The sequence below is a fragment of the Poecilia latipinna genome, unplaced genomic scaffold (genome assembly GCF_001443285.1).
Source record: "Poecilia latipinna isolate Pla-1442-1.1 unplaced genomic scaffold, P_latipinna-1.0 Scaffold750, whole genome shotgun sequence".
Taxonomy (NCBI): domain Eukaryota; kingdom Metazoa; phylum Chordata; class Actinopteri; order Cyprinodontiformes; family Poeciliidae; genus Poecilia; species Poecilia latipinna.
Window position 1 is genome coordinate 174,591 of NW_015113366.1, and position 25,784 is coordinate 200,374.

Sequence of the window (25,784 nt, forward strand, 5' to 3'; positions counted from 1 at the left end):
CCAGAAACATGTGAATGCAAACGTTCCCGCTCGTCTTAATATTTTTAATACGTTAAAATCTGTGCAAAGTTAGCATGTTAACATCCCAGCCCTAAACAACACATTAATTATTTTGAAAACCATAATGTCTGTTGTTAAGCTTATCCCCATTTTTAGCAGTTAAGAGATCCAGACCCTCTAATCAAACTTAAACTGTGTAGTCAGTAATTACTTAATCGTGTTTATCAGGTCGCAGTCTAACTCTTTAAGAAGAAGGGGAAACCATGCTGTGGTTTACTTTTTTATTCCCTCAGAGGACTGATCGAGGTCTTTTAAATCTCTGATCGGTGCAGGTTCAGTTAAAACAGATAGAAAATAAACAAATACTGAAAAGTGAGCCAGAGGTTAAACTGACAGGCCCTACAAAACTAGTTCAGGTTAATAGTTTTGAGATTTTTCCCCCACATTAATTGCTTCTTCTTCATAAAACTACAACATTATGATTTTGTAAAATGTTTATGAATATCTTCCAGGGTCGTTCTTAAAGGATTGTACGTCTTTCAAACACTTTTGATCCTGTTTTATTTTATTTTTTTACTTTCAAAACAGGAAATATATCTTATTGCGATAAAAATAAATTTACAGATTTGCAAACCATTTTTTCCACAAACATCAAAACTTTCTTTTATGACAACATTAACAAAGAGATGTCTGACTTCAAGTCGAGCTGTTTCAAATACATATGATGATGCCCTCTCTGACACGGAGTTGGTACTTTTCTTCAGTGTCTATTTATATTTATTGTGTTTATTTCTTGGCTTCCAATTGAAGTTTTCCGAGCTCGTTGTGCACAAAGCAAGATGCGGCGTAGATTTTTTTCTTTTATTACCCGTAGTTGCAGAATAAGTGTCGAGGGCAGCAAACTCTGTAAGCCTCCGCCGCAACACAAAAAGCAAGCGTGTGCTGTCAAACTGTCAAAACTCACACTTCAAGGCTTGTGATCGGCCTGCCGTGTAAGGGTTCTCCGTCTCTTTTATATCCACGGTGTTTGTGTACGCTGTTCTGTATGAGTGACTACAGGACTCCTGCTCATGCTTGTGTATTTTCTTCCTCAATGTGTGTGCATTTGAATATACTCGACTTGAATGTTTGAGTTTCCGTCTTGTGAACAAGCCTCACCCTCTGATCCACTTTGCTGACATTATACTCCACAAACAGGCCCGATAAATGGAGATATTACCCAACGCGGTTCACTTGGGCAATTCTCAGAAAGCTGCCGCAGTTTCTGCTGTTTGAGCACAGATGGAAATGAAGCAGGTGCAAGAGAGTACTGATGGTGATTTTATTTAAAAAATGAAGAACTAACCATCATACACTCAAATGTTTTGCTTTTATTCCCTACCTATTCATTCATTGTGTCCTAGTTCAAGTCCTTGCATCCTTCCTTCTCTTCTTGTCCTTGTTTCCTGCCTCTAATCTCCTTTCCTTCTTGTGTCCTTCATTTCTTTCCCTCCATCATGTCTGCATCTCTTCCTTTCTTGTTTTTTGCAGGTGCTGTAATTAAATCCCGCTCTTTAAACTTTAACATTTTACATTTTTAAATGAAGGAATGAGTTTGAGACTTCTTCCATTTTTCTACTCCTGGAACCTGGAAACACATTTCCAGGTTGCAAAAAGTTGAAAGTGGAACTTGCATGAAATATTTCAGTTTGATTAGTTTGAATTAAATCATGACATACCCCTTGTTTAATCCAAACTTTGATATCACACACTTATTAATCCTGCCTGTCAACACCTATTGAAAAACGTTTATGCATCAAGTGAACAGATCAAAGACTGTGTCTTCAAGCAGACGGGTTAACACTCTTAAGTGTGTTTTCCCCAAATCTGTGCAGTTTAAAAGAATGGAGTTGTAAGAGGCGTGATGGAAGTGTTTACAGATGGAGAGGGAGGGAGCCTTATGCTCCATATTAAATATAGATTTAACTGCTGCTGCACATGTCATCTCTTTTTGTTTCACATTTAATTGCTCCTGCAAGGCTCCCAGCGTTTAGCATATTGGTGAGAATACAAAAAGCCCATTTTCTCTGCAACGACAGCAACTGGGTCCTTGTGGTATTAAGATTCAACTCTTAATCTTTGGGACAGCGAAGGCTGCGCCCTTCACCACAAGAGGCTACTCTGATATGCACATTCTGAAAGGAGGGAAATCAATTGAATTGAACTCCTAGTGAGCTCCGCTTTTGTCTGGGTTTTTATTCAAGCTTGCAAAAGAAATATTTGATTTGCACACCTTTTCTAAAAGCTTATAAAGGCTTAAAATGGGATGAAGCAGGAGTGAGGATTAGGTTTGGCTTTGACCTGCTTCGCAATAACATAAATAAACCTAAGATGCAATATTTTATCTAAAGAAGTATGTTGGCAACATTGGATGAGTGATAATTGAGAAGTTTAGTTGTAAAAAGAATACATTTTGTTATATACCAAACATTCAAAGACAGTTACACGTTTCACTGAAGGACGTTGTTATTCTGTTCAAAATATTTAAATTTTTGATTCATAGATGAGAGACGGATCAGAGATAGTAGAGTCAACTTTGCACCAAATCTCTGACCTGCTTCTTCTTCTTCTTCTTTCCTTTTTATGGAGGTGGGCAAACAACTTATAGGCACTACCGCCACCTTCCAGAGTGGAGCATGGATAGGACGTTTAACACTCTGACCTGCTGAAACTAGTTTCTCTTCAAAAACCTTGAATGTTAGAAACACTGAGCACACTGACGCGCTATTAAAATAGTTAAATAAATGTTGTTTCGCCTGACAAACTCTCTGTTTGTAACACTGCAGATGTTTTCTTCTTCAAAGTAAAGAAATGTATCAGTGAATGCTGACCAAGCGATGCTTTTTCTCCGGTTCCTCTGGTTTACGCTCACAAACTGTAACACGGATAAAACTGCTACCAGCTTCATTAATTACTCTGCTCTATTTTTTTTATTTTAGAATTAAATTAAGCACAACAAAACTCAATTATTGCGCTAATGAGAACTGCACTTGAAGCATGTATTGCGTCTCGAGAAGCACAGCTGATAAACCATTAACTTTATTCTTATTTATGTTGTTTGACACAAAAAGTTTTGCACAGAAAATTACGACTAAATGACATGAATTAATAAAATGTATTGTTTCCAGAGTTAGGACAGATCTGGTAAAAGCCCTGCTGAAAGACGGTTTTATCTGCCGTTGCTTTTGATGGTTATGGTTTTATTAGCTGTTTTTATTATTTCACGCTTTGATGATTTTAAAACTAAACAAATCTATTTTTCTGGATGAATGTAAATGATTATACTTGTAAACGGTGCAGCTATCCTTCCAGGTTCCCCTTAAAAAAAAGAGACATGGTAGATCTAAACAAGTTTTTTATCTGGTTAGATTATCATTAATTATTATTATTATTATTATGCAATACAATACAGGGAATAGCAGAACAAAGGATGTAATGTAACTGTGCACTTGTGCAGCGATTCAGAGCTCTTAGAAATGACAGGTAATTGGTCGGGAGCGAGTTGAAAAATACATTTTAACTCAGTCAGTATAAAAAATAAACAAAAAGGCTAATGTCAGCCTGAATAGCAACACCAAGACTTTAGGGTTCTGTGCACAAGGCAGTGAAGAGTTTATACAGAAAGCTCTTGGGTGAGCAAGATGAACCCCCAGATCACCAGTAATAGCCCAGCTCACCTCAATGTTTAGCTTCAAGCTCTAATGGGAATTTCATTTGACTTATTGGTTCTCTGCTGGCTGTAATTACCGAACGTCTTCAGCGAGGCTTTGTGTTTTCTCGCCAGCCAGGGACAGACTTTGTCTCAATTAGCTCTCAGTTTTATCTCTTCTCCCGACGCCTCACACCTCAGTGGCAGCGACGGGCGTGTTTGTACCTGCTGCCTTACGCCACGCCGCTATTGGTCCCATCCTTGGCGTGACTTTGAAGATTAGTCACTGGAGCGTGAAGAAGCTTTTGAAGTGTTGCCGATTCTTTGAAGTTTGTGATGCAAGGTTGGTCGGGGGGGTTTATTTTTTTTTTTCTTTCCACCTTGTCAAAGTGTTACACAAAGTTTGTGCCAGCTTTGAACATGTAAGGAATAAGTGGAGGGAGCAGCAGTCAGAGGCATGAACATAACATGATAGCGATTTGGATCATCAAAGTCCATCTTGGAGCCGTTTCAGACACCAGAGTGCGGATGCTACAGGTCCCCTCACGCTGACCTGTCACCGTCACTTTTTAACTTTGCTTGGCGATTGGAACCGCAGGTACATGACAACCTGTTCAGCTTGTATTTACTCAGATTTAAATGTTATGTATGTGATCAGAAACGAGTTCGATGTCTGCAGTCCTTTCACTCAGGCCTGTGTGCCTGAGCGTGTGATATTTATCAAGATGGAAAAATGGAAACTCTTTATTTCTAACAGACATAAACAAAGCAGGCAAGAGACACATTGTTTGTTTTTTTTATAGCCACAGTAATCGTAACATGTTCGAAAAGGAGTTAAAACATATAAAACACCCCATAAACTCATATTATGTTTTCAGATGCAACTCAACAAACGGCGCATTATTCACGGATCGCAGGATATTTTTAATCTTTCTAAGTTTAAGATTAGGAATTTTTTTATCCTTTCTGCATATTAATGTCATGGGTAAAAGTGTCAAATGCCTTTTCAAATGTGGAAAATTTACTTCAGCTACTATTTTATGAATCATAAGGAGATGCATAGGATATAAGTAATTGGCTGATTTAGAGCCTCTGATTCGGTGAGAAGGAAATAACCCTCTCAAAAGTCAAAGTCAGTGTTAATTCAATCAGGGTTGCAGGATTTTAACTTGTTTGTAAAAAAGTCAGTGAAAAAATAAACGTGACACAGAAATCATAATTAAAACCACATCTCAAGATTTCGTTCTTCTGTTTTCTCGTCCTAGAAAACAGAACAACACCATAAACACAGCAGGGTGTTTTATTTGTCCACTGGTGTGTTTTTCACCTCAGGGCCACCATCTAAATGCTAATACCTTCTTAATATTTATTCTTCCCTTGAAACTGGCATAAACTTTGCATATATTGTGCACTTGGCTAAATGATTATGACTAAAAACAAACTTGACATTGGAAACAGCAAAATGAGAGAAATCTGCCCACAGAAAAGTAACAGCTACAAAAAAAAGGAGAGCCAAAACGTTTTCCCGGCCAAAACTCCACTTCCCTCGTACTTCCAACATGAAACCGATGAAATCTCGACGACTTGATAAATTGTGCCGCTTGCGGTGCGAACGTATGTCTGGACCGGCTGCATGTCGCAGCAGAACCTCGCCTCTCGGTGAACCGATCAAACGGCTTCAGCATCCAGCCGTGCTGCAGGCAAGGGCAGCAGCTGCTGGACACGGCCTCCGCTGACCCTGTGGGTCAGAGCAGCAGTGCAGATGGCCGACCAGCAGCGCTGCGCCGCACCACCAGAGGAGAAGCCATGCCAAATTTATCTTCTTTGTATCCCATTGAAATATGACTCATAAGCAGAGGAAACTGCTGACTGCAAATAAACGACAAGCTGCATTTAAAAAAAAAGGGGATTTTGTTTTGTTTTTTTCGCTTATGCTAATAATATTCTAGGTTTCTTCATAGTGGTTCTGCAAACAAAATAATTTTAAGGATATTTAAAATCCTTTTAGATGCTGCCAAGTGTTTGAAGCCAGAATATGTCTGTCACCGTCTTACAATACAGGCTCCTGAGTGCACAGCCCACAGAGGCAGCAATAAATTGTTCTGCAAACTGTTAATTGTAGAGAACTGACAACAAAATTAAATGCAACGTCCCGTTCGGTGGCGACATTCACTGACTGACTGAGACGATGAAGCCCAGGCTGCAGATTGTCGGTAAATTTCAGATGGATGCTTTCAGTGAAACAATTGAGCATTTTAATCTTTCCTGAAGATGACAAATTGTTTTTTGACTTCATTTATTAGAATATTGTCTCAGAAGATGCAATCCAGCATAAAAATGATGATATGTTCCAACAATTACAATCTCATGAGAATATTTCAATATCTAACTTGGTGTCACTGGTTTGACTTTCCTTTCTTTCCGTCCATGTTAATAAAACAGAAGATCATCATAAGTGTGCAAAAAGCCCAGTAGCTCTAGAAATATCTACCATTAGGGCTTTTATTTTTTTTTTATTTTAGGTTGGACTAAAAGCGAGTTATTTCATGTAGGCATGAAACCGATTTTAAATTGGTGTCAAAAGACCACGGCTCAAAGCTTTACTCCGTCTCAAGCACTAAATTGAAAGTGGAAGTAAATGCCAGCAAAACACCCAGGAGCCAAAAACTTGTTGATTATAATAGTGTTTTTATTTTTGATTAATAAGTGTAGATTCAGGTGGAACGCCGTAATAAAAATCCAGGGTAAAAATCAGCTGTACTTATAGTTCTAAAGCAAACTTCCTAATCTTAATAATTTTTGCTTTTCTTCCTTTTCACTGTAAAATAACAAAGTGCAGTTAGCTGAGGCAGCAGCCTGTTAAATCTCACCTCTCTCTCATGTAGCTGGTTGTTAACATCTTTTACAAACCTGAGATATTTTTCTGACAAAAATGTTACTTTGTTTTACTGTTGATTTCATCAGAAACGTGGATCCAGATGCTGCTGTGGTTTATTTGTCTCAGTCATTTTGCTCACTTTAAATGAAGTGTGTAAATCTCAGATTATGCCAAGCAATGTTACCAAGGGGGCATCAATAAATCTCCACTTTATTCTTGGTAATGCTGCTGAATAATTGATCATGGTATTAATCTCTGACGGAATCACCACAGCTGCAGTAAAATTGTTTGTTTTGGGATGTTGTGTGCTGTATTTTGAGTAAGTGGTTAGCAGTTAGCTAACTTTCAAAATGTTTTCTTCTGTTACATTAATTGTCCTTCTGTGGACATGAAAATAGTTTGTGCACATTTTGCTGATGGTAATGTCATTATTGTTGCATTTAATATGTAGAAATTGATGCTTCCACATGTTTTTTTTTTTTTTTTCCAGTATTTTCTTCGACAGAAATCATATGTTTCCATGTGAAAATGGCAGACGGAAACGAAACAATCAAAAAATAAAGTAGAAAACAGATTCTTGTACTTTTCTATACACAATGCACTAAAACTTATGTTTATTCAATTCAAGGAAGAAAACAGACAGGCTTTTACATTTTTCCGATTGATCAGACTGAATTAAGAACAAAAACTGTTTATTCTGATTCAAAACATGACCAGATTACGTTCATACGTCCATCTGGTCATTAATTTTGAAACGCTCCACGTCTCCAACAAACAGCAAGGTGTCTTTGAACCAAAAAAAAATTAAGAAATATCAAAATCACACTTATCACCTGACGTCTAATACGCTGCAGCATAAATGAGTTTTCTCCCAGCTCCCTGGTGCAGGTAAATGAGAGCCAGCAGAGAAATCTCTCCATTTGCATGTTAGCTAATTGTATCATTGCTCTAGGCTCCCTAATAGTCAATGAATTTTCTAAGGAACAGAGTTCAGAGGGAATAAAAATGGCTGGAGCTTCAAAGCATGTAGCGACTATTTGTTGTGAAATGGGATTTGCCGCAGGTGAAAGGAAAAAGAGGTCCTGCTGTGAAGGGCTGTGGTATTGAAGTTGGGAAAGATATATGAGGCAAACATGGTATAATCTTTCTCCCAAGACCATAACCACCCAAGTGAGGAAGAAGAAAAAACAAATTATTAAGCACATATAAAACACTGAGCGTTTATTTGGTCAAACTTTTGCATTTAATGTTGCCTTCGAGCTCCATTGTTACGGTTTCATTTCACATCACCTGCTGCTAAATAAATGCAGCTAAAAAAATGAGCCTAAGTGAATAAAGAGCGAAGCTCTTCTCCAGAAAACGAGGCCAGTGTTTTTTCTGCTTTTGCCATGTCACAGTCGATGCACCACACAATACATCACTCAGTTATATTTATGAAGACTGCAGTCTCTATAGACGCTTTAACAGATTGAAGGACGAATGGAAACAGTTATAGTTCCTGTTTACTCTGGGAAAGTGTAGAAAATCAAATATGACTATTGGAAAATATTTTCACTCTTTATTCCCTGTCCTGTTGTCTGTATCTGTCCTTCCTTCCTTGTATCTTTCCTCCGTGTTTCTCTCTTTGCTTTCATTTCTTCTTTTTCTTATTTCCTTCCTTCTGTCCTTTTTCTTCTTTTGTTTTATTGCTTCATCCTTTGACCTTTCCTGCCTTCCTGTCCCACTTGTGTCTTTATATCAGTCCATCCTTCTGTCCGTTTTTCTTTTCCTCCTCCCTCATCACCTCGACCTTCACTTCTCATGACCTTTTCTCTTTCCTTCATTTGGTCCTTGTTTACCTTTTCTTTTTTGTCACTTTTCCTGTGTCCTTCTCCCTTTTTCACTCATTTCCTAACATTTGTCCTTCTTCTCTTTCATGACCTTATTGCTGCTCTTCCTCGCTTCCTTATATCCTCCCTCCTTCCTCATGCTCCTATTTCCTTCTTTTCTTTCTTCCAATTTCCTTCTTGTGTTCAACTTTCTCCCTTTCTTTCCTCACTTGTATCTTTTATTTCTTTCCTTGTCTCCTACCTTGCTTGCTTTTGTCTGTCCTACCTCCCTTTCTTCCTTCCCTACCTTGTTTCCTCCCTTTATTATTTTTCATCTCTCTTCTTTTCTTGTCCTTTTCTTTCTTCCATAGTTTTGTTCTTTTTTTTTTCTTTACTCGTTTCTTTCACTGCAATAAAACAAAATTTGACCAAGTATTTTAGTCTGGTTTCTAGTGCAAATATTTTAGTGCACTTGAAATAAGACACAACTAACTTAGCAAGAAATTGAGGCTTATTTTAAATAAATAATTCCTTAGTATTGATGAAAAATTAACTTATAACATGGGGAAAATGACTTGCTATAAGTGAAATATTCTGCCATTGAAACTAGAACTTTTTCATCAATATTAAGGAATTATTTACTTAAAACAAATTCCTATATCTTGCTAAAAGTAAGTCATTGTTTGTTCTTATTTCAAGTGTACTGAGATATTTACGCTAGAAATTAGACCAAAGGTACCTGGTAAGATCCTTGAACCTGCCATAATTTTATAATGTTTATTATTATTATTATTATTATTATTATTATTATTATTATTAGTTTATATTCTAAGACCTTTGATCCACATTTTTCCCTTTGGACATGAGAGATGTATAAACCCTTTCCTGTGGTGTGTTTAACTTTCGGTGGGACTCTGCATTGCGATTTAAATAGCATCTAATTCCAACATTGCCAACAAAACCTGCTCCACATGAAAGGAGGAAAGCTGTTTATCCTCACAGCTGGTGGAAAGCTGCCATGACACAAGACAAACAAGTTTCCTGTTTCTCTGTTTATTTGATTGTACTGGTTGTACATGTTTATCCAACGCCACTTGGAGAGAATAAATATAAATAGACTTTTTATACAAAAATAGGTTTGGCTAGCATTTATTCTAATCATAAAAGAATCTGGTGTGAGAAGGTAATACAGGAACTAAAATACTGTTGTCATTTTTACACTTGATTTCTTGATCAGGCTGCCGGCTCCACTGAAAATATTCAATTTTCTGTACATGTTTTATGTTATCCTCCTTGCTTTTTCTTACTTTAATTTATGGTAAACCCCTTCAGATTTGTGGTTCAATTTTTGCTAATTTTTCTGTGAAACATAACTCTCAATTATAACCAGAAACAACCCTATTCATGGATTTATTTTTAAATATTAGGTGGACAAAATGCAGCTTAAAAAAGCTGAAATATGTAGATTAAATGGTGTTTAAAGCCTGGTGTTGGCAGGAGTGCAATTCATTTTCCTTTTAGGTAAATTCAGTTTCAAGACTCCAATAATTGATATCTAACAGGAAGAAGTTACTTGAAGTTAATCTGGATTGACTGAGTCATAATCTCCCTCATTTCACAGGGTTGACAGGAATCAGAACCACATCAGAGGCAATAAGGTGCAATAAAATCCTCAGTATGATGTACAACTATGTGACTTTATAGGTTTGTTGTTGCCATTTTTATGAATTTTTAAGGATTCAAGGATTTTATTGTCATTCCATTTCGCAAATTTTGTGGTACGACATTTGAACTCAGGTCCCAGATCAGGAAGTCTAATAAATAAATAATGGAGTACTCTATACTAGATATGTGTGTAAATAAATTAATGATTTTTTTTAAAAAAGTAAGAAGCAGCTGAATTATGTGCAGCTTGAGTACGGCAGTTTAACTGCTGCAGAGAAGAAATTGTTCTATATAACAGTGGTTATAATTTTTAGCAATTGTCAGTGAAAATATTTACGCAAAAAATGAACAGTTGAGCAGTTGAAGTGCACAGATATAAAAGTTTGTGCGGATAAGAGACACCCTGCAAACACCTGTTGGAAAAACACATCTGCAGATTTTCTGAGAATGTTTTCACCATAATTAATGAACAGCATGGGGAAGCGTTGTTTTGTTTAGGTCAGTATGATCTGCTGAAGGCGGAGTGTCAGAAAGAGTAGAAACTTCTTAAAGAGACAAAGTCAAATTTATTTTAAGTTATATTGCAAGGCAGAGCATTTTTATAAGGACTGAAGGTAACAGTTACTGGATTGTGCTCTAAAAATACACAGTATCATCCATTTAAATGTTTCACATCATTAAATACATGTTAATCTTGTTTGTCTGATCACTTTTTGGAAGTTTCACCACTTTCCATGTTGGATACAGGCTGTAACTCAGGTTTTCTGAATATTTAAATGTCTTTGTTGTCTTCTCTGTATTTAACAGACTAAATTCAGGTCTGTAGTCAGATTATTTGATGTAATATATTTTGATATCAGCTCAAGAGTGAAAGAGGAAAAATAACGTTATGTTCAGTTTCAGGGGAAGTACATTTACCATTGTTTCTATCAAACGCGTAAGTGAAACCTCAGTGGTGATTTATGATGACCAAAAACACTGAGGTAGGATTATTGTCCCATTGAGGGTAATTTATCTCACATTTACTAAACTTCAAACAGCTTTTAAAGAGAAAATTCAAGCCGTTCCTGCTCCTTTTAATAGACCCATGTCGCTTAGCCATTTAAAAATTTTGAATTGAATTCCAGCCCAGCAGTGTGCACCTCTACTCATAAAGCCAAAGGCAGTGGGTGATTGAAAGTGTGGAGAAAATTAGTTTTATGTCTCTCCGTCTTGTGGACGGGAGCCATTTTTCAGCATAGGGGTTGATATGTGAAATGTCTAATTTGACATAAAATTCATTTAGCACCTCCTTTTTCCTCATTGTGGATTTAATTTCTAACTCCAAATAAGGCAGAATGCGGCGACTGCAGTTCATCTTCGCAGCCGTTTTCAGTCACGGCCCAAAACATGCACAAATAAACGACGTGCTGCGCCGCTGAGATGCTTCGGAGGCCGTCATACAAACAGAGACATTGATTTACAAATAGATGGGGAGCATTTTCACAGCTGTTCCCATTGCTTTTGCTGCAGAGACACAGAAACAGACAAGATATTAATGGACAGAACCCACAAGGCAATTATTTCAGCTCTGCGGTACATGGCAGCGAGACCAATGGGGAAGGTGTATCGGGTTACCTTTCAGTGTTCTGAGTCAGTAAGCAGCATCTCCAGCTTTCTCCCGCCAGTCAAGCTGCCTTGGCAACAATCGGCGCAGAGTGGCTGAGGAGAAATGTACAGCGCTAGAGATTACAACAGGAATCAATTCAGTCAGCTCCCTCCATGCGGAATAAATAAAGAACGGTGACACATACTTATGTGTGCAACATCGGCAGCGAGAGGAAATTATAAAACACGATTTAAAAAGATTAAGCCGTAATGAAAAAAGTGAGTGCTATCCATGCTTCAATGGCTTGTTGAGTCACTTTAGTAGTCGTTTTCTGTCTGACCTTATCATTCTCTCAAGTTGTTGTGGAGGAATTTTCTCACTTTTATTTCATCAGGTGTTTCTGTCCAGGTCAATTAAGGCTCCAACATGTGACCTTTTTTTGTACATATTTGTTAAAACTGTCACCGTGTCGTGACAAGTGATGAAAAGATTGAGCTCCTGCACGACTGTAAGAAGCTTTTCTAAAAAGAAAAAAACCATTTGGTCCAAGTCAAGCAGTTTAAAAATACTTAGGAAATGTGAGTACACTTCTAAATTTGAGGAAATAAAAAAAAATCTGTAATTATCATGTCTCTAGGAATCATTTTGGTGATCCTAGCTGACAACATGAAACATTCGTTCCAATGTACTGTCAGGCGGTAGCGGGAATAAAAGGCTGTCTGTCTCTTTGTGCGGCGTGCACAAAAGTTTGATTTTAACTGCTTATTACCTAAAAGTCAACGTGTGTCAGACGTTTGTGTTTTGTCATTTTTTAAAAATGAGACGCCACCTTTTGAAAAACTGAAGCAACCTTGCGTACATGAACATCCTGGCATGAAAGAAAAACTGAAGACCTGCCTGTTTTGTGCTCTTTATCGACAAGTTGTGATGCTGCAAAAGCTGCAGTCGATTTCAAAGAGGGGAGTCGCTTCAAAAGAAATCAATGAAGATCAAGACTTCTGGGATGTGGTTGTTTTATTCTGCTCTTTGTAGGGGCAGTTTTATGTAAAATTATTATTTCATGCATGTCTGAGAAATCCTATAATATTCATAACAACCATTCAGCTGCGCAGAACGCCTGGATGGACCTAGCTCCGCCTTCTTTGCAGCTGCTGCACAGAGCAACCCTGTCCTTTCAACCACTCTGCTCCTTCAGACTAGCCACGGGCAATTAGCAAACACCTGTTGGAACTGCACACCTGCTGAGCTCGTTATAGGAGCTACTTCTCAGTGCAACGCTGGCAAAACGTTGCTGAAGGGTTATAAGAGGAGCGCCGTTGTGATAACTTCCTGCAAGTGGAGTTTCAGAAAGTGCAGGAGATTTTAAAGAGACAGAGGCCCAATTTCAAGGCATTAAATTACAAAGTCAAATTTCTTTAAAGTTATATTTGATATATATATATATATATATAGCAATTTTATAACAACTGAAAGAAACACACGTACTCGATTGTGCTATAAAATGGCCCCATGTGCTTAGAAAACACATACTACTGCCCCGTGAAGTAATAAAGGGGCAGTGGAAACTTAACTTGAACATTAAGTTTTCTGAGACGGTTCTTGGATGCACCTCCTACTCTCATCATGATGTGATCACGTCAGAGAATGAGACGCTTGATGGAGGTTGTAATTTTAGTTAAAAAAAAAAAAGCAAGGTCAGATGGAGAAGCACCGATGAAATAAATGTGTGTCCTTCCCCTAAGAAAACAACAGCGAGTCAGACATGAAGTACACCAGTACGGAGCTGTAAAATAGCCCCGTGATCAGCCCCCCGTCCTGATTTATCTGACAACAGAAGCAATCTAACGCTTCTGCTCTGATTTGTCATGTTCGCTGTGACCTGTCTGCAAACATCAATTTGAAGTTGGTGTCAGACTGCTGGTTGGAGCCGCCACAGGATGGAGGGCGAGCATGTACGTCCGTGTACCTGCAAGCACATTAATTTTCGACGTCGGCTGCAGATAAACATCAAGGCCACTTGACAGACTGCAAGCAGCTCTGGTTCCCCACACATGCACCAACCCACACAGAGGAGCGACAAACTGGAGCAACATTATAGACATGAATCATCACTCAGGCATATTGTTGTACAGAAAAAACAACCGTCACATCCTCTTATCTACTGATGAGTCGCTTCTGTTTTCATGTATAAGAACGGAGGGGAAAAACTCATTAAAAGGGATTTAGTCTGAGGCATTTGCTGGGCTCTCACAGAGGAAGGTGATCGTCCGATTTATGAGGCAGCAAAAGCAGCATTGAGAGGTCAGAGGGGTCAGGTGTTGAACCTTCACACACGATCATAAAACTGCAGATCATTGTCACCGTGTGTTTGACTTAGAGCTTTTATTTGCCGTCTCTTTTTCTGGTTTTTGTCAGATTGCTGTGAAAAAGTGTCTTTTTCTCTGTTTCAGATCAAGATAGCATGAATAAATGCAATATTCAACTGATATTTTTGATTTAATCCAAACAATGGTTTACGATTCTGTAACTGCCCAAAAATCGTACTCAAGTAGAACAATTTCAACATATTTGTACTCAAGTAAAAGTAAAACGTAGCCAAGAAATTACTCAAGAGTAAGAGTAAAAATATATCAGGTAAAAAATATAAGCAACTGATAAAATTATCAATCTTTTAATATTTAAAAATTACAGAATAAGACAGACCAAAATACTAAGTTAAGTGAAAATTTGGGTATTTTAAGGACCAAAATGACAATAATTCACATAATAAAAAAAATTACTAAATAATTGTTTTCCAGATTAGTTTCTTTCAATAAAAAAACTTATGAAACTTTAACAGAAACTGAAGGAATGAATATTGGCTGTAGGTTAGTTTTAATTCAGCAAGTGCAAGGCATTCTGGGTAAATACAAACAAAACAAACGTCTGAGTCTAGTGTGAGCAGGAGAAATGGCTCGTGGCATTTTACAAAAGAGAAATCTAACAACCGCTAAATCTCGACGCCACTTCCTTTCTGTTTACATTTTATGAAGAAGGAAGTTGTGTCTTCTTACGAGGTTTCTGTGTCATTTCCTTCTGTGGTTTTTTGCTGCAGCGAAACCACAGGCGAGGAGGGGAACAGGTTTTTTAAAAGGATTTGGATTGTTTGACAGTGTGGTGTGAAAGCAAACCACAGCAAATGAAAATGTAACAAATGTTGCAATTTTTGAATCTACTGGACTATCAGGTGTGAAAACAGCCTTCGATCCCAAAGCGATTGATGGACATAAATCATGAAAAATCAAAACATCCGCTCAACATCATAATACGTAATAACTACAGTATTTTTATGCCAGATGTAAGTAAGTTTGGTAGACCACCGACTCCTGGAAAGGTTCCCTCACTAGTCATTGACTGAATGTCATTGACTTTATCATGTTTTTGAATGTTTTGAAATTGGGGTAAACATGTTCTGCTTTTTAGATCATTTAGTTAACTTTAAGTTCAGAAAATAAATGTATGATTTTGCAGGCGTGAAATAAAACTTCTCCACATCATCTCCAACCCAGAAAGCTGGAAGCTGTCGATCACAGAGCCAAATGACCTGCAAAAATCAAACTCGGCTTACTAAAAGAAACGTGGTTAATCAGTTATTTTATGTTTTAAAAAAGGAGCCAATTACTTTCTCACATTTATATGCTGATACCTTTATTTGCCCTTTATTAAATGAAGTCAATTGGCAGTGAGGATTTATCGAGGTTTTCATGGGTGCAACCAAGGAAGTCCTTTTTTCTACAAATGTGGCTCCAATTAGGAATAAGTGGGTTTCCAGTGGTGTAAGAATTATTGCCAAAAAGCAGTGTTGCAACAAATAAACTAATCAAATAATCACAATTGTTTATTTTTATTAAAATTAGTTAACACTGACAGAATGAAAGGTGTGGATTTTGTCTTTTATAGCCTCACCTGCTACGAAATACACTTAAAATCCACATTTCTCCCCGCTGGGTTAAAGAAAGCTAATGATCTGTTGGAAAAATGGAAATCAAAATAAAATTTATGTGCCTGATAGTCGAAGACTGTTTGGCTAATCTGTCTGAGTTGTATAAACTAAGAGTCGTTTTACCATAAAGAGTGTGTGCAATAAAGGAAGAAAGACACAAGTATGAAAAATATGTGTGTGTGTGAGCGTGATATTCCAACATCAGTGTTTCCTTGGTTACTAATCCTATTTACTGAGGATTGGATCCATTATTTAGGTTCTCAGTCTCAAAGCTGAGTAGTTGCTATCACCCTGTGTCAGGGACAGAGACTCAGAGCAGGTAAATATTGAATATTTAGTGTTTTCTCCACACCACTTCTGAGTGATTAATTCACTAAAGGGATCCATTTCGAGCATAAGCTGTCATAAAAACCTAGATTTTTACAGCTAGAGTGAAACAAGCATTGAAGAGTGTCTTGTATCTATTGGTTTAATAATAGCTACCACAGATACAGCTGTAAGGTTGCATCCTTTCCACGGACTGGAATAGTTTTTCTGATCCTGCAGCTCCTCGTCTATCATAAAAAAAGACATTCAAGCAGTTAAAAAGAAGAAGAAATAAAAAAAAAATCAGCCAGTAAAGTAAAAATAATCGGAGAGGGTTCTAACAAAAGCAGAGGATGGTGTTTGCTGCAGAGTTGACACAAACAGAAAGTCTGAATAAAACGGCACCACAAATTACATCCTCCTCGTTTTGCCCTCGATAAAAGGACACAACAATATGCGCATTGAAACAGGAAATCTTTCAAACCTCTGTGTTTGGCTTCTCACAAAGCAGAGATAACCACCATGACATTCACATATTGTTGCTCCTTCTTGTGTTGCCCTCAGTCACCCAGTAATAACATTTCAGCCATGCAAAAAATGCGGTGGTTTGGTTAAACAGTTGACTGGCCAATGACCTCGTGTGTCACTTTACATTATTTACAGAAACTAAAGTGGATCTTTAACAAGACTCTCTTTCAGCAAGAGTGCGTCTAACTTCATTTAGTTTCCGGCAAAACACTCAGCATGTGTCATGAAGTCTCAGGCTTTTTCGTATTACACGGATAAAAATGAAATAAGTAATTGCTGGGGTAGCGTTAGTTTGGAGGCAGTGCTGCAGTTTAATTTAGCTGATCAACTCACAGATTGTTCAACTACTACATCTCCTGTTAAAAATTTAATAGTTGTACAAGAGACGGGAAATAAATGGTGCCACTCTTTGCTCTCGTTCTTAAACAGAGAAGTTTGCAGAGATCCTAGACCACAGGTGTCAAACTCAAGGCCCGGGAGCCAAATATGGCCCGCCATAGCTTTTTATTTGGCCCTCTAGAGTCCAAATTACATCATTAAGTCCTTGCAGATTTTCACAAATCTGCAAAATTCAAACAAAATCAACAAATTTCTAATTTTTTTCTATTTTTCTGCTAATTTTCTCAAAATTGGTCAAAAACACTGAATGCGTATCTGATACGGCAAGTGATAATAGGAGTCATATTTAACATCATACATTACCGTAAATATTGTAAAGATTTCTTACAAACATTTCTAAATGTTCACCAAAAAAATTTATCAAAACAGAAAAATAAAACAATCACAAAATCCCAGAGAAAAAGCTATTTATTGATATTTTTATAGTTTAATTGGTTTTATCAATATATTCTGGCACAACCGGCCCTTTAAGAACATTCAGATTTTTTATATGGCCCTAAATGAAAATGAGTTTGACACCCCTGTCTTAGACAGTCAGGAAAAGTCTGAAATTTAAAGTTTTTTTTTCCTGGTTTGGATGTAAATGGGTAACAAAATATATATATAGCATATTGAAAAAAGTGTTTACTTCCATGCTGGTTTTTTTCTATTTCATTCTCATTTTCATTTAATTTTGTGAAGGAGATGTTGGTGGATTTCTTACTAAGATCTTGTTCATTACCAGATTTTGTACGGTACAATGTGTTTGACTTACTTAATGAGAAATAAACCATCAAACTCCCAGTACAAACTGGAAGTACAAACTCCCAGTGCAAAGTGTATCTGGAGCCTGTGGAAGAAACTTTGAGCACAAAATCCCACCTGATTCAAGATCCAACTAACAAAATAAATTGAGATTGTGGCCAAATGGCTAATTTCCATCTCTAGTCCCATTGGCAGGTTTTATTATGTTTAATAATAAGAAAAAGCAGCCTCAGACTACTGCATGATCAACTCTTCAACAGAGAAAAGGAGGCAATGAAACAGTTGCTTGCAATTTGTTGTCTATATTGGTTAAATAATTTAGACTTTAAGTTGATAAGTAAGTTGAATGGCGTTAGCATAGTGGTGTATAACTATGCTAATCCTTTCATTCATGAGTCATAATCCTTTATGTAAATGTTTTATTTTCCAAAGTGTTTTTGATTTTCTTTAGGCATAAAAAGCAATAAAAAAATATCAAATAAAATTCTAGGTGACCAGTTGTAATTTTCTCCAAATACTGGATACATCTGAGTTGCTTTTTCGTCTGTCTGCCATATTGGATTTAACAAAAACTTTCCTGCACTTGCAGTGGATGGCCAGTAGTTGATAGTGTATAGGATGATGCACTTGTGTCCACTTCAGTGGTCTGTGTGCATTTATAACATAAAAATATACAAGAAACAAAAGAAAATGGCTTTTAGATAGTTACCCACTGCAGTGACCTCTATGTGTGAAAGGGCTAAGCTAAACAGGCTAAGCTAATCAGCTAACAAATCTACTGTGCAGTTTTCAAATGCTAAACAGATCCATTGTGTTATTCAACTTTTAACCCACTATTCAATGTAATCTAAACATCAGTGCATTTAGATGAAATTGCTCATTTCCACAGTTTCTGCCCCTTCCTGACAAATCTAGACACCCTCTGCTAAAAGCATTTGGTCCGTTTTATATTTTATTTTGAGATTGTGCTGTTCATGATATCAAACATGTGTGGTGTATTTTTCTCAGGAGCAGAATAAGCTGGAGCTGGCCTGTCCAGCCACTAAAGTTCTTCCCTTCCGTTCCTTCCTTCCTCTGTGTCCCAGGAGGGCAACTGGAGGAGAATGACTGGTAAAACCCAGACCAGCAACGTGACCAATAAGAATGATCCTCGTTCCCTCAACTCCAGAGTCTTCATCGGGAACCTCAACACAGCCATCGTTAAGAAGACCGACATAGAGGTCATCTTCGCCAAGTACGGCAAGATAGTGGGTTGCTCTGTGCATAAAGGTTACGCGTTTGTACAGTACATAAACGAAAGGAACGCCCGAGCCGCCGTGGCAGGAGAAAACGCCCGGATCATTGCTGGACAGCCTCTAGGTGAGTCGTTTCTTGCATTTCAGTTTTCATTTGAAACTAATGAGCGAGTGGAGAGCTACAGCCATTGCTGCACTTTCCCCTTGAAACAGAAAACATTTCAGCCGAGCCGGGAACAGGACTGCCTCCCCTGGGAACACCGAATGCCTCAGGCTTTCCTCAGACTTTCAGTTCAGAACCTCTATTGTCTCTGAAGTACTGAACCCACTGAACTGTCTGTTCGTTGTCAGGCTGTTTTGGAGAAAATCCCCTCTGAAAGTGTAAATCATCCACTTGGGGGACTTGATTTTACCATTTACCAAACAGCAATGTGGTAACAGCACGTCAAAGCTCTCGTACCAAACAATTTAGAGCAGAACATGATATGTTAAGTGGCCTGGGATATCGCTGCAGTGCTGTGTTTGAGCGTTTCCTTTGCTCCTGCACAGACTTTGCAGTGGATTGTTTCAGAGGATTTTAAGGTGGTAATTTATCGTGTCTTTTATTGTATCCAAAGAAATTAGGAAAATGTGGAACGCATTAAAAAATCCTGGTTGTTCAGATTTGCCTCTCCAAAATTAAAGATGGAGTATATAACTTTTATTTTTTTTAAATATATTTATTTTACATTTTGTTAAAACCATGTTGTGACAGTTTGATATGAGACAGATACAATGTAAAAAAAATCAAGCTCATCTGCCTTCTCCCAGTACTAACTAGAAGCAACCAATCAGGGCCAGGAGGAGGGTCTTAGCGCTGTTAATCATCCTCTTGGACAACACAGCTTCTTCCTGAGTGTGCCAGGAATGCTAAGGCTAGTTAGCATGGCCACAATGACGGCAGATAAACAGTTTCCTGCAACGTTACATTGTTTCTCCGCCACTATCACATTTAGCAACATGTACATGAGGTTGACTAACAACGCTAAGACCCTCCTCTTGGCTCTGATTGGCTGTTTCTGACCTGGAGCGGTGCATTTCTGGAAGCTCACAGAAGAGCCTGATCTTTTCAAAGACATTTCATTAGGATATAGTAACATTTTAACAAATATGTAAAATATATTTTTATAAAAGTTACATACTGCAGTTTTTAAAGAGCTCTTGCTCCTGTTTATATTTTGAAGACATTTTGTTTGTTCAGGTGGCATCTTATATTATATTACATTATTCATTCTCGGCTGTGAATGTTGGTAGTCCACTGTTCAGTTATTTTAGTACGACTCAGGTTGCCGGTGTTTTTCCTCCCAGTTTTTCCATCCACTTAACTTTCCTTTAACAGGCTTATATACGGTACCCTGTGAACAGCTATCTTCTTTAGTAGGAACCTTTTGTTACTTTCTGTCGTTGGGAAGGGTGTCAGTGACTGTCTGCTTGATTGTGTTGGCCAAAACATTTATGATTCAAAATATTCTTTGCTGGTTTTACGTAATAATATAATTTTCTCAAAAACTTTATTTTCGGGTTTTCATTAGACACGATCATCATAATTATCGTGAATAAACACTTCAAATATATGACACGGCATTTGTAAGTTTTTTTTTTAAATAATTAATGAAATATATCATCTACTGAGGTCCACACACCTTCCTGAAACTTGCACAAATAATGTTTACGGTCGTAACCTTTCACCAGAAACTCACTTAGAAAAACAAAACTATCCCTTTCACTTGCTGAGGTTAGAAATGCTGTTGCCAAAACAGACACCAGAACTCAACCAGCTGGTATAAAAGTAATATTTTCCAATAAAAAGACAGAAAATACATGCAGCAGGAAAGCTTGTGATTTCTTTGCAAAAGTCATTCTGCATTCCTCATGTGTTATTGCCTGCTATTTTTATTTTTTTTTTATTATTTGAGAGAGCAAATAGATTGAAAGTGCTTTTATCCCCAGTGAGTTTGGCTCACACCAACGAGGGGATTGCGCCCTCGCCGTATTAGTCAATCTACAAGTTAGGTGGCGGGGGCAGGGATGGGAGATACATCCTTAATTGACAATTAAAGCCACACTCGGCCTCATCCTCTCAAGCTGATCCTTCTAATAATAACACAGCGGAGAAATGAATCGGCTATATAATGATTTGGGTCGAGGAAGGACCTCTGCAAAGGATGCGGCTTCCAGCACAAAAACATTTCATTAAAGTGTTATTACTTGCAAGTTGATTGCATGCCGGTTTCAAAGGTAAGCTCGTATATTGTTGTTTCTGAAGGGACAGCGCTCATATTTTTCGATTTCAAGACATTATTGAGCGTGTTTACTGAGTTCAGTCACACTGAAGGCAGAAAAAGGTGGAAAAAGCACTTTTTTTTAAAAAAGGAAGAGACTGTTTTGACTTCAGAAATTTTTTCCAGGAGGTCAGAAACGGCGAGTAAAAAGTGCCTCTCCTCTCAGTGACACATAAGACTGCAGAGTCATCGCATGCTCCCACCACTGGAAATGAGACTGCGTGGAAACCGAATGTTTGTCTGCATCAGGATGAAGAACAGGATGAAATATTCTACAATAACACAGCTGGAAGCACCGCCTTCCACCGGCGCTGAATGAAAAACTCAATGGTTCATTACTCCGTCAAATATGAAGAGGAGTTAATGACGTCATCGCTTGGATTCAGAAAACAGCTTTCATTACTAAATAATGCCGCGTGTGATGCTGTTCTGAACTGCATTTTGCTCCTCTGTGGTGAAGATTTAAGTGCTTTGCATGAGGCAAGATGTAAGATATTTTTAAATGCATTTCTCTGAAATATACAGAGTTAAAGAAATCTCTAAATCTCAAAATGACAAACTCAAAAAAAATACAGAAGCCTATGTGATGTGGACAAACATTTTTCAGTAGTAAGCAAATGGTTTAGTAAGATGATTACGTATTTTGATAGAAATGTTTGTTAGTTTGTCAATTGAGTTCATTAAATATACACATAGTCCTAGATTCATCTTCCTACACATTTACAAACTACTAGAGATGTGCGATTGAAGTTAAAATAAATTCCTTTTGGACTGCGTTGTTCTACACTTTGCTTCATCCAGAGACAAAACAATTACTTAGTGAAGGTGTGGACTAATTTTAGATTTTAACATCCATTTGCTACCTTTTAGCCAAATATGTATGTGATGTGCCAGTTGGACGCTATGGAGTTTGCCAGAATTTGCCTCCACTATGAAGAGACCTGAACAAGATGGCTGTTAATGTTAATTCAATATTTGGAAGCGTGACCGACATGGACTGAACGGTTTTGTTTTCTTCCTCTGCTGCTATTAGTAAAACTACAAAAAATGTCAGAAAATTGAGATCGTCATTCACAACATTTCCTTCTGTTCTCTGATTGGCTCAGTAGAAATTCTTCTGGAGAAATCCAAGTGAATGGGAGAAAGCCCCAACAGAGCACTGTAGGAAGATGAGAATTGACCAGAATTGCACAGGAACAATATGGCTACATAACATACCTCAACTCTGAGATGACTGCGTGTTTATTTGGATCCGATGACTGAGGTGATTGATCGGATTCGGTACCTTCCTTATGATCAGCCTGGATGCATCTTAAGACCAAGAGTGAACAGCATCTTTGGGACAAACTTCTGGTTGCAAAGTGCTGTTAGAAGCGATCCAAATTGGTTTCTTATTGACACAACACTGTTTGAGTCTGAAAAAACTATAAACTTTGGTCTGAATAGTTACAATAGTCAGAAAATGAGTAAAAAAAGCAAATATTACAACCTCCGGAAAGTATTGCGTTGCAACAATGTCTTGCTCAATGATAGCTAAAAGTAAAGAAAAAAGTGGCAAGATGAAAACCTTCTGCCTTTTATTGCTTGCTTTTGCTATTCAGTAGCTTTATTGGGCTGCTGCAGTGACAATAAAATAATATATTTTACTCGAAAAACTGCTGACCTGAACAAAATAGAAACCTTATTCAATGGGAAATTATCAGTCAACATGAATTAAAATCCGTTTTTCAACATTTGTAGACATTTTCTGCATTAATTGTTGTTAAAACACACTGCTTCATGCGCTCTCAGCAAATATTGCTGGCGCCTCTGGTCTTATTTATGGTGAAATGAGCTCCAGCCTTGTTTTTCCTGTTTCTGAAGGCAGTTATTACAGCCGTGTCTTGTTGTGGCTTTTGTGTGTCTGCCCTGAGCCGGCCGATGAGTGATTGGCAGGAGGTGATTGAAGTCCTGATGGAAAAGGACAATGAAAGAATAGCATCCTACATTTTTCTGAGGGAGGCCTTGTGTAAAGGTGAAAGGAACTGTGCAAACCGGAAAGATTCGGACTCTAACGACATCTCCGGAGAGCCTGTCTTTTATAGTAACAACGCATGATAATCTGTCTGATGGGGACTTATTTTGAGGAGCTTGACCCTCCCTAAAGAGATCTGCATTCCCTTCACCTGGAAGTTTCATGGTGAAGGTCCATCCCATTACAATATTAATGACCACAGTGAAGGATAATGTGTGATGGATCACCAATCATCCTGCCTCCAAATGGCATTGGCAAGAGTTGGGCACATAAATAATAAAGTGATTTAGATGCAAAATCCATCCTAAGCGGATTACAAACGCAGTGGCACTGCAATCAATCGTCATTTTGGGCCAACAGGATGCATAGCAAGCAGGATTCTGACAGTAAACTATACGAGTAAGCAGCAGAGGAATGAGCAGAGACAGGTATGCAACCGAATGCCGTATGTAGTCACACTTACTCTCTCATTATTTTTCAAGAACAGGCTTTTAAAGCAAAGCCTTGCACAAAGAACTACAAAACGTGACGTGACTAACAAAATTACTTTACAACATCTTTTGGAAAAATCTTGCTTTGTTAATTAATTTGAGTATTAAATAAAAGAGCTGTCAAAAATTAGATCAAGGTTTTTTCACAAAGAGTTGATTTTAAGCTGCTAAAACCCTTAGAGTAAATATATAATTTGACTTTTGTTTTCTTTAAATGTGGTTGTTATGTATTTTATAGGCACATAGTGTCACTTTATACCACAATCAAGCAGGTTATGTTACTTTCAGTTGTTATAAAAATGCAGTATAAATAACTTAAAAGAAAGATAGCTATATCTGATCCTTTGAAATTGGCCTTTATCTCTTTGAGGAACCCCTTTCTGATACTCCCACATCAGTGCTACTCTGTGATAGAACCATTCTCAGGAGCGTTGGACTGAGAAGTAGTTGGTATGATAAGTTCAGCAGATGCTCAGTTACAGGTGTTTAGTATTTGCTGCTGCTAGTCTGGAGGAGTTGAGTGGGGGAAGTGTGTGTGAGATGGGAGCTCCAAGAAGTAGCTTTATGGAAATAGGTGGCACTTTCTGCTGACCCTTTGAAACTAGATCACTCAATCATTCGAGACGCCATGATGGATGCCGGAAGTGAGGGATGGGAGTCTCGAACAGAGCGACTGAAATTGATTTTTCCAGTTTATTCATGGCTTCTACTTGTTTGAGTCTGTGAACGTAACACACCTGGTTGGGGCTCACAGACGGCGGTGTTTACACAAATTGGAAACGGCTAGCTTAGAAACTGACCCGTACCTCCTCCCTCCTGAGGTGTTAATCAAATTATTGACTGAATTCGCACCACATAATTTATATTAATAAGTTGGAAACGGTGATTCCCCTTAAACCAAAGCAGAATTTAAAACGTACAAAAGATGAGATACTAACCAGTTTTTTCCATACATGCTAGGCTACATGACCTGTGGCATTGTCTCCATGGTAACCACTGGTTAGACGCATACCTTCTCCATAATGTGATATTTGGTATCTTTCCAATAATACTTATAAAGTAAATGATCGTTAGTCTTCTTACCTTATAAAAAGTGTTTGCTGCTAATACGCGGTCATTATGCCAGTCATTATGATTGACGGCTGCTTTCCATCACCGCTGTATGTTTCCTCATTAAAAGCTATAAAATAAAATGACAAGTTCGTTTTGCGTCCTTGCAGACATTGAGTTTTAAAGAAAACTTGGTCCACAACATAGCAAAACACTGACATAATAGAAGTTATCGCAGCTACATGTGACTTCATGTAGTTTTTGTTTTTTAACTTGTCGTCTGTGTTTAATACTCTGTGGACCCAACTATGTAAAAATCAAACTGTACGTTGCTTTGTTTTCAGACCTGAATATTAGCCATAGGACTGATGACAAAGCTGGTTTTGTGCTAACATTCAACAGGCTTTCATGTGTCTGATTCGCCTTGTGAAAAAGACATTGATTTGGCCCCATCTCCTTCAGCATGACACCAAACTCACTTGTAAAATGATTGCAAGATGAAAAGACAGTTTAAAAGAAACAGCTACTTACCTAGACAAATATTAGGCAGTTGAGGCAGCAAAGAAAAATGCAGCACCTCGGTATAAAACTCGTGTGACTCAGTGAATAAATATCACAGGCTTAACATTGCGTGAGCGCTACAGCCCGGGGGGATTTCTTCTTTAATGTCGATCCAGCCCAATCCTCCTTCGTCTTCTCCACCTGGCTGTTGTAAGTCTTTCCATTTTCACCAACAGCATTCACAGGCTCGCTCCCCGCTTTGATATTTGTGCGGATAATTCAAAGGGTGTCTACAATGGCTGCACACTTCACTAACTTAACTTTGAGTGCCAGTTTTTTGAAGCATGAACAGCCGTGAGTGAGAGTCCCTGTGGGCGTTGCAGCGAGATGGGCCAATTCCTCCTGATCTGCTGGACTGAGCCGTGCCAAAGCTAACCCCACGAGGAAGTCTCGGTATCTTTCATGTCCCTTCCTTTGCCTCCGAGGCCGTAGGAATATTTAATGCATCTGAGCATGTGTGTGCAGGAAGCCATGCGAGAATTCAGCTTTGTGCCTCATTCGATTAAAGAAAAGGACTACTCCGCAC

General features: G+C 38.0%; 1 protein-coding gene and 2 long non-coding RNA genes across 5 annotated transcripts in view; 1 reads left to right on the forward strand and 2 right to left on the reverse strand.

The window, feature by feature from the left end:
* The window catches only part of LOC106955580 (RALY RNA binding protein like), a 118,777-nt gene that overhangs the window by 36,355 nt on the left and 56,638 nt on the right, over positions 1-25,784 (forward strand). For all 3 annotated transcript variants that reach the window (XM_015045846.1, XM_015045845.1, XM_015045847.1), the window contains one exon: positions 18,672-18,945. In XM_015045846.1, coding sequence (XP_014901332.1) covers positions 18,690-18,945 — 256 coding nt within the window. In that variant the 5' untranslated portion in view covers positions 18,672-18,689. The remainder of the gene's footprint in view (positions 1-18,671; positions 18,946-25,784) is intronic.
* LOC106955581 (uncharacterized) lies at positions 1,398-24,477 on the reverse strand. Its single transcript, XR_001426609.1, has 3 exons — positions 24,358-24,477; positions 18,337-18,344; positions 1,398-1,411 (listed from the first exon to the last, which is right to left on the reverse strand). It is a non-coding gene; the product is annotated as an uncharacterized LOC106955581 (long non-coding RNA).
* On the reverse strand, positions 10,072-12,040 carry LOC106955582 (uncharacterized). The gene is made up of 2 exons (XR_001426610.1): positions 11,657-12,040; positions 10,072-11,545 (listed from the first exon to the last, which is right to left on the reverse strand). It is a non-coding gene; the product is annotated as an uncharacterized LOC106955582 (long non-coding RNA).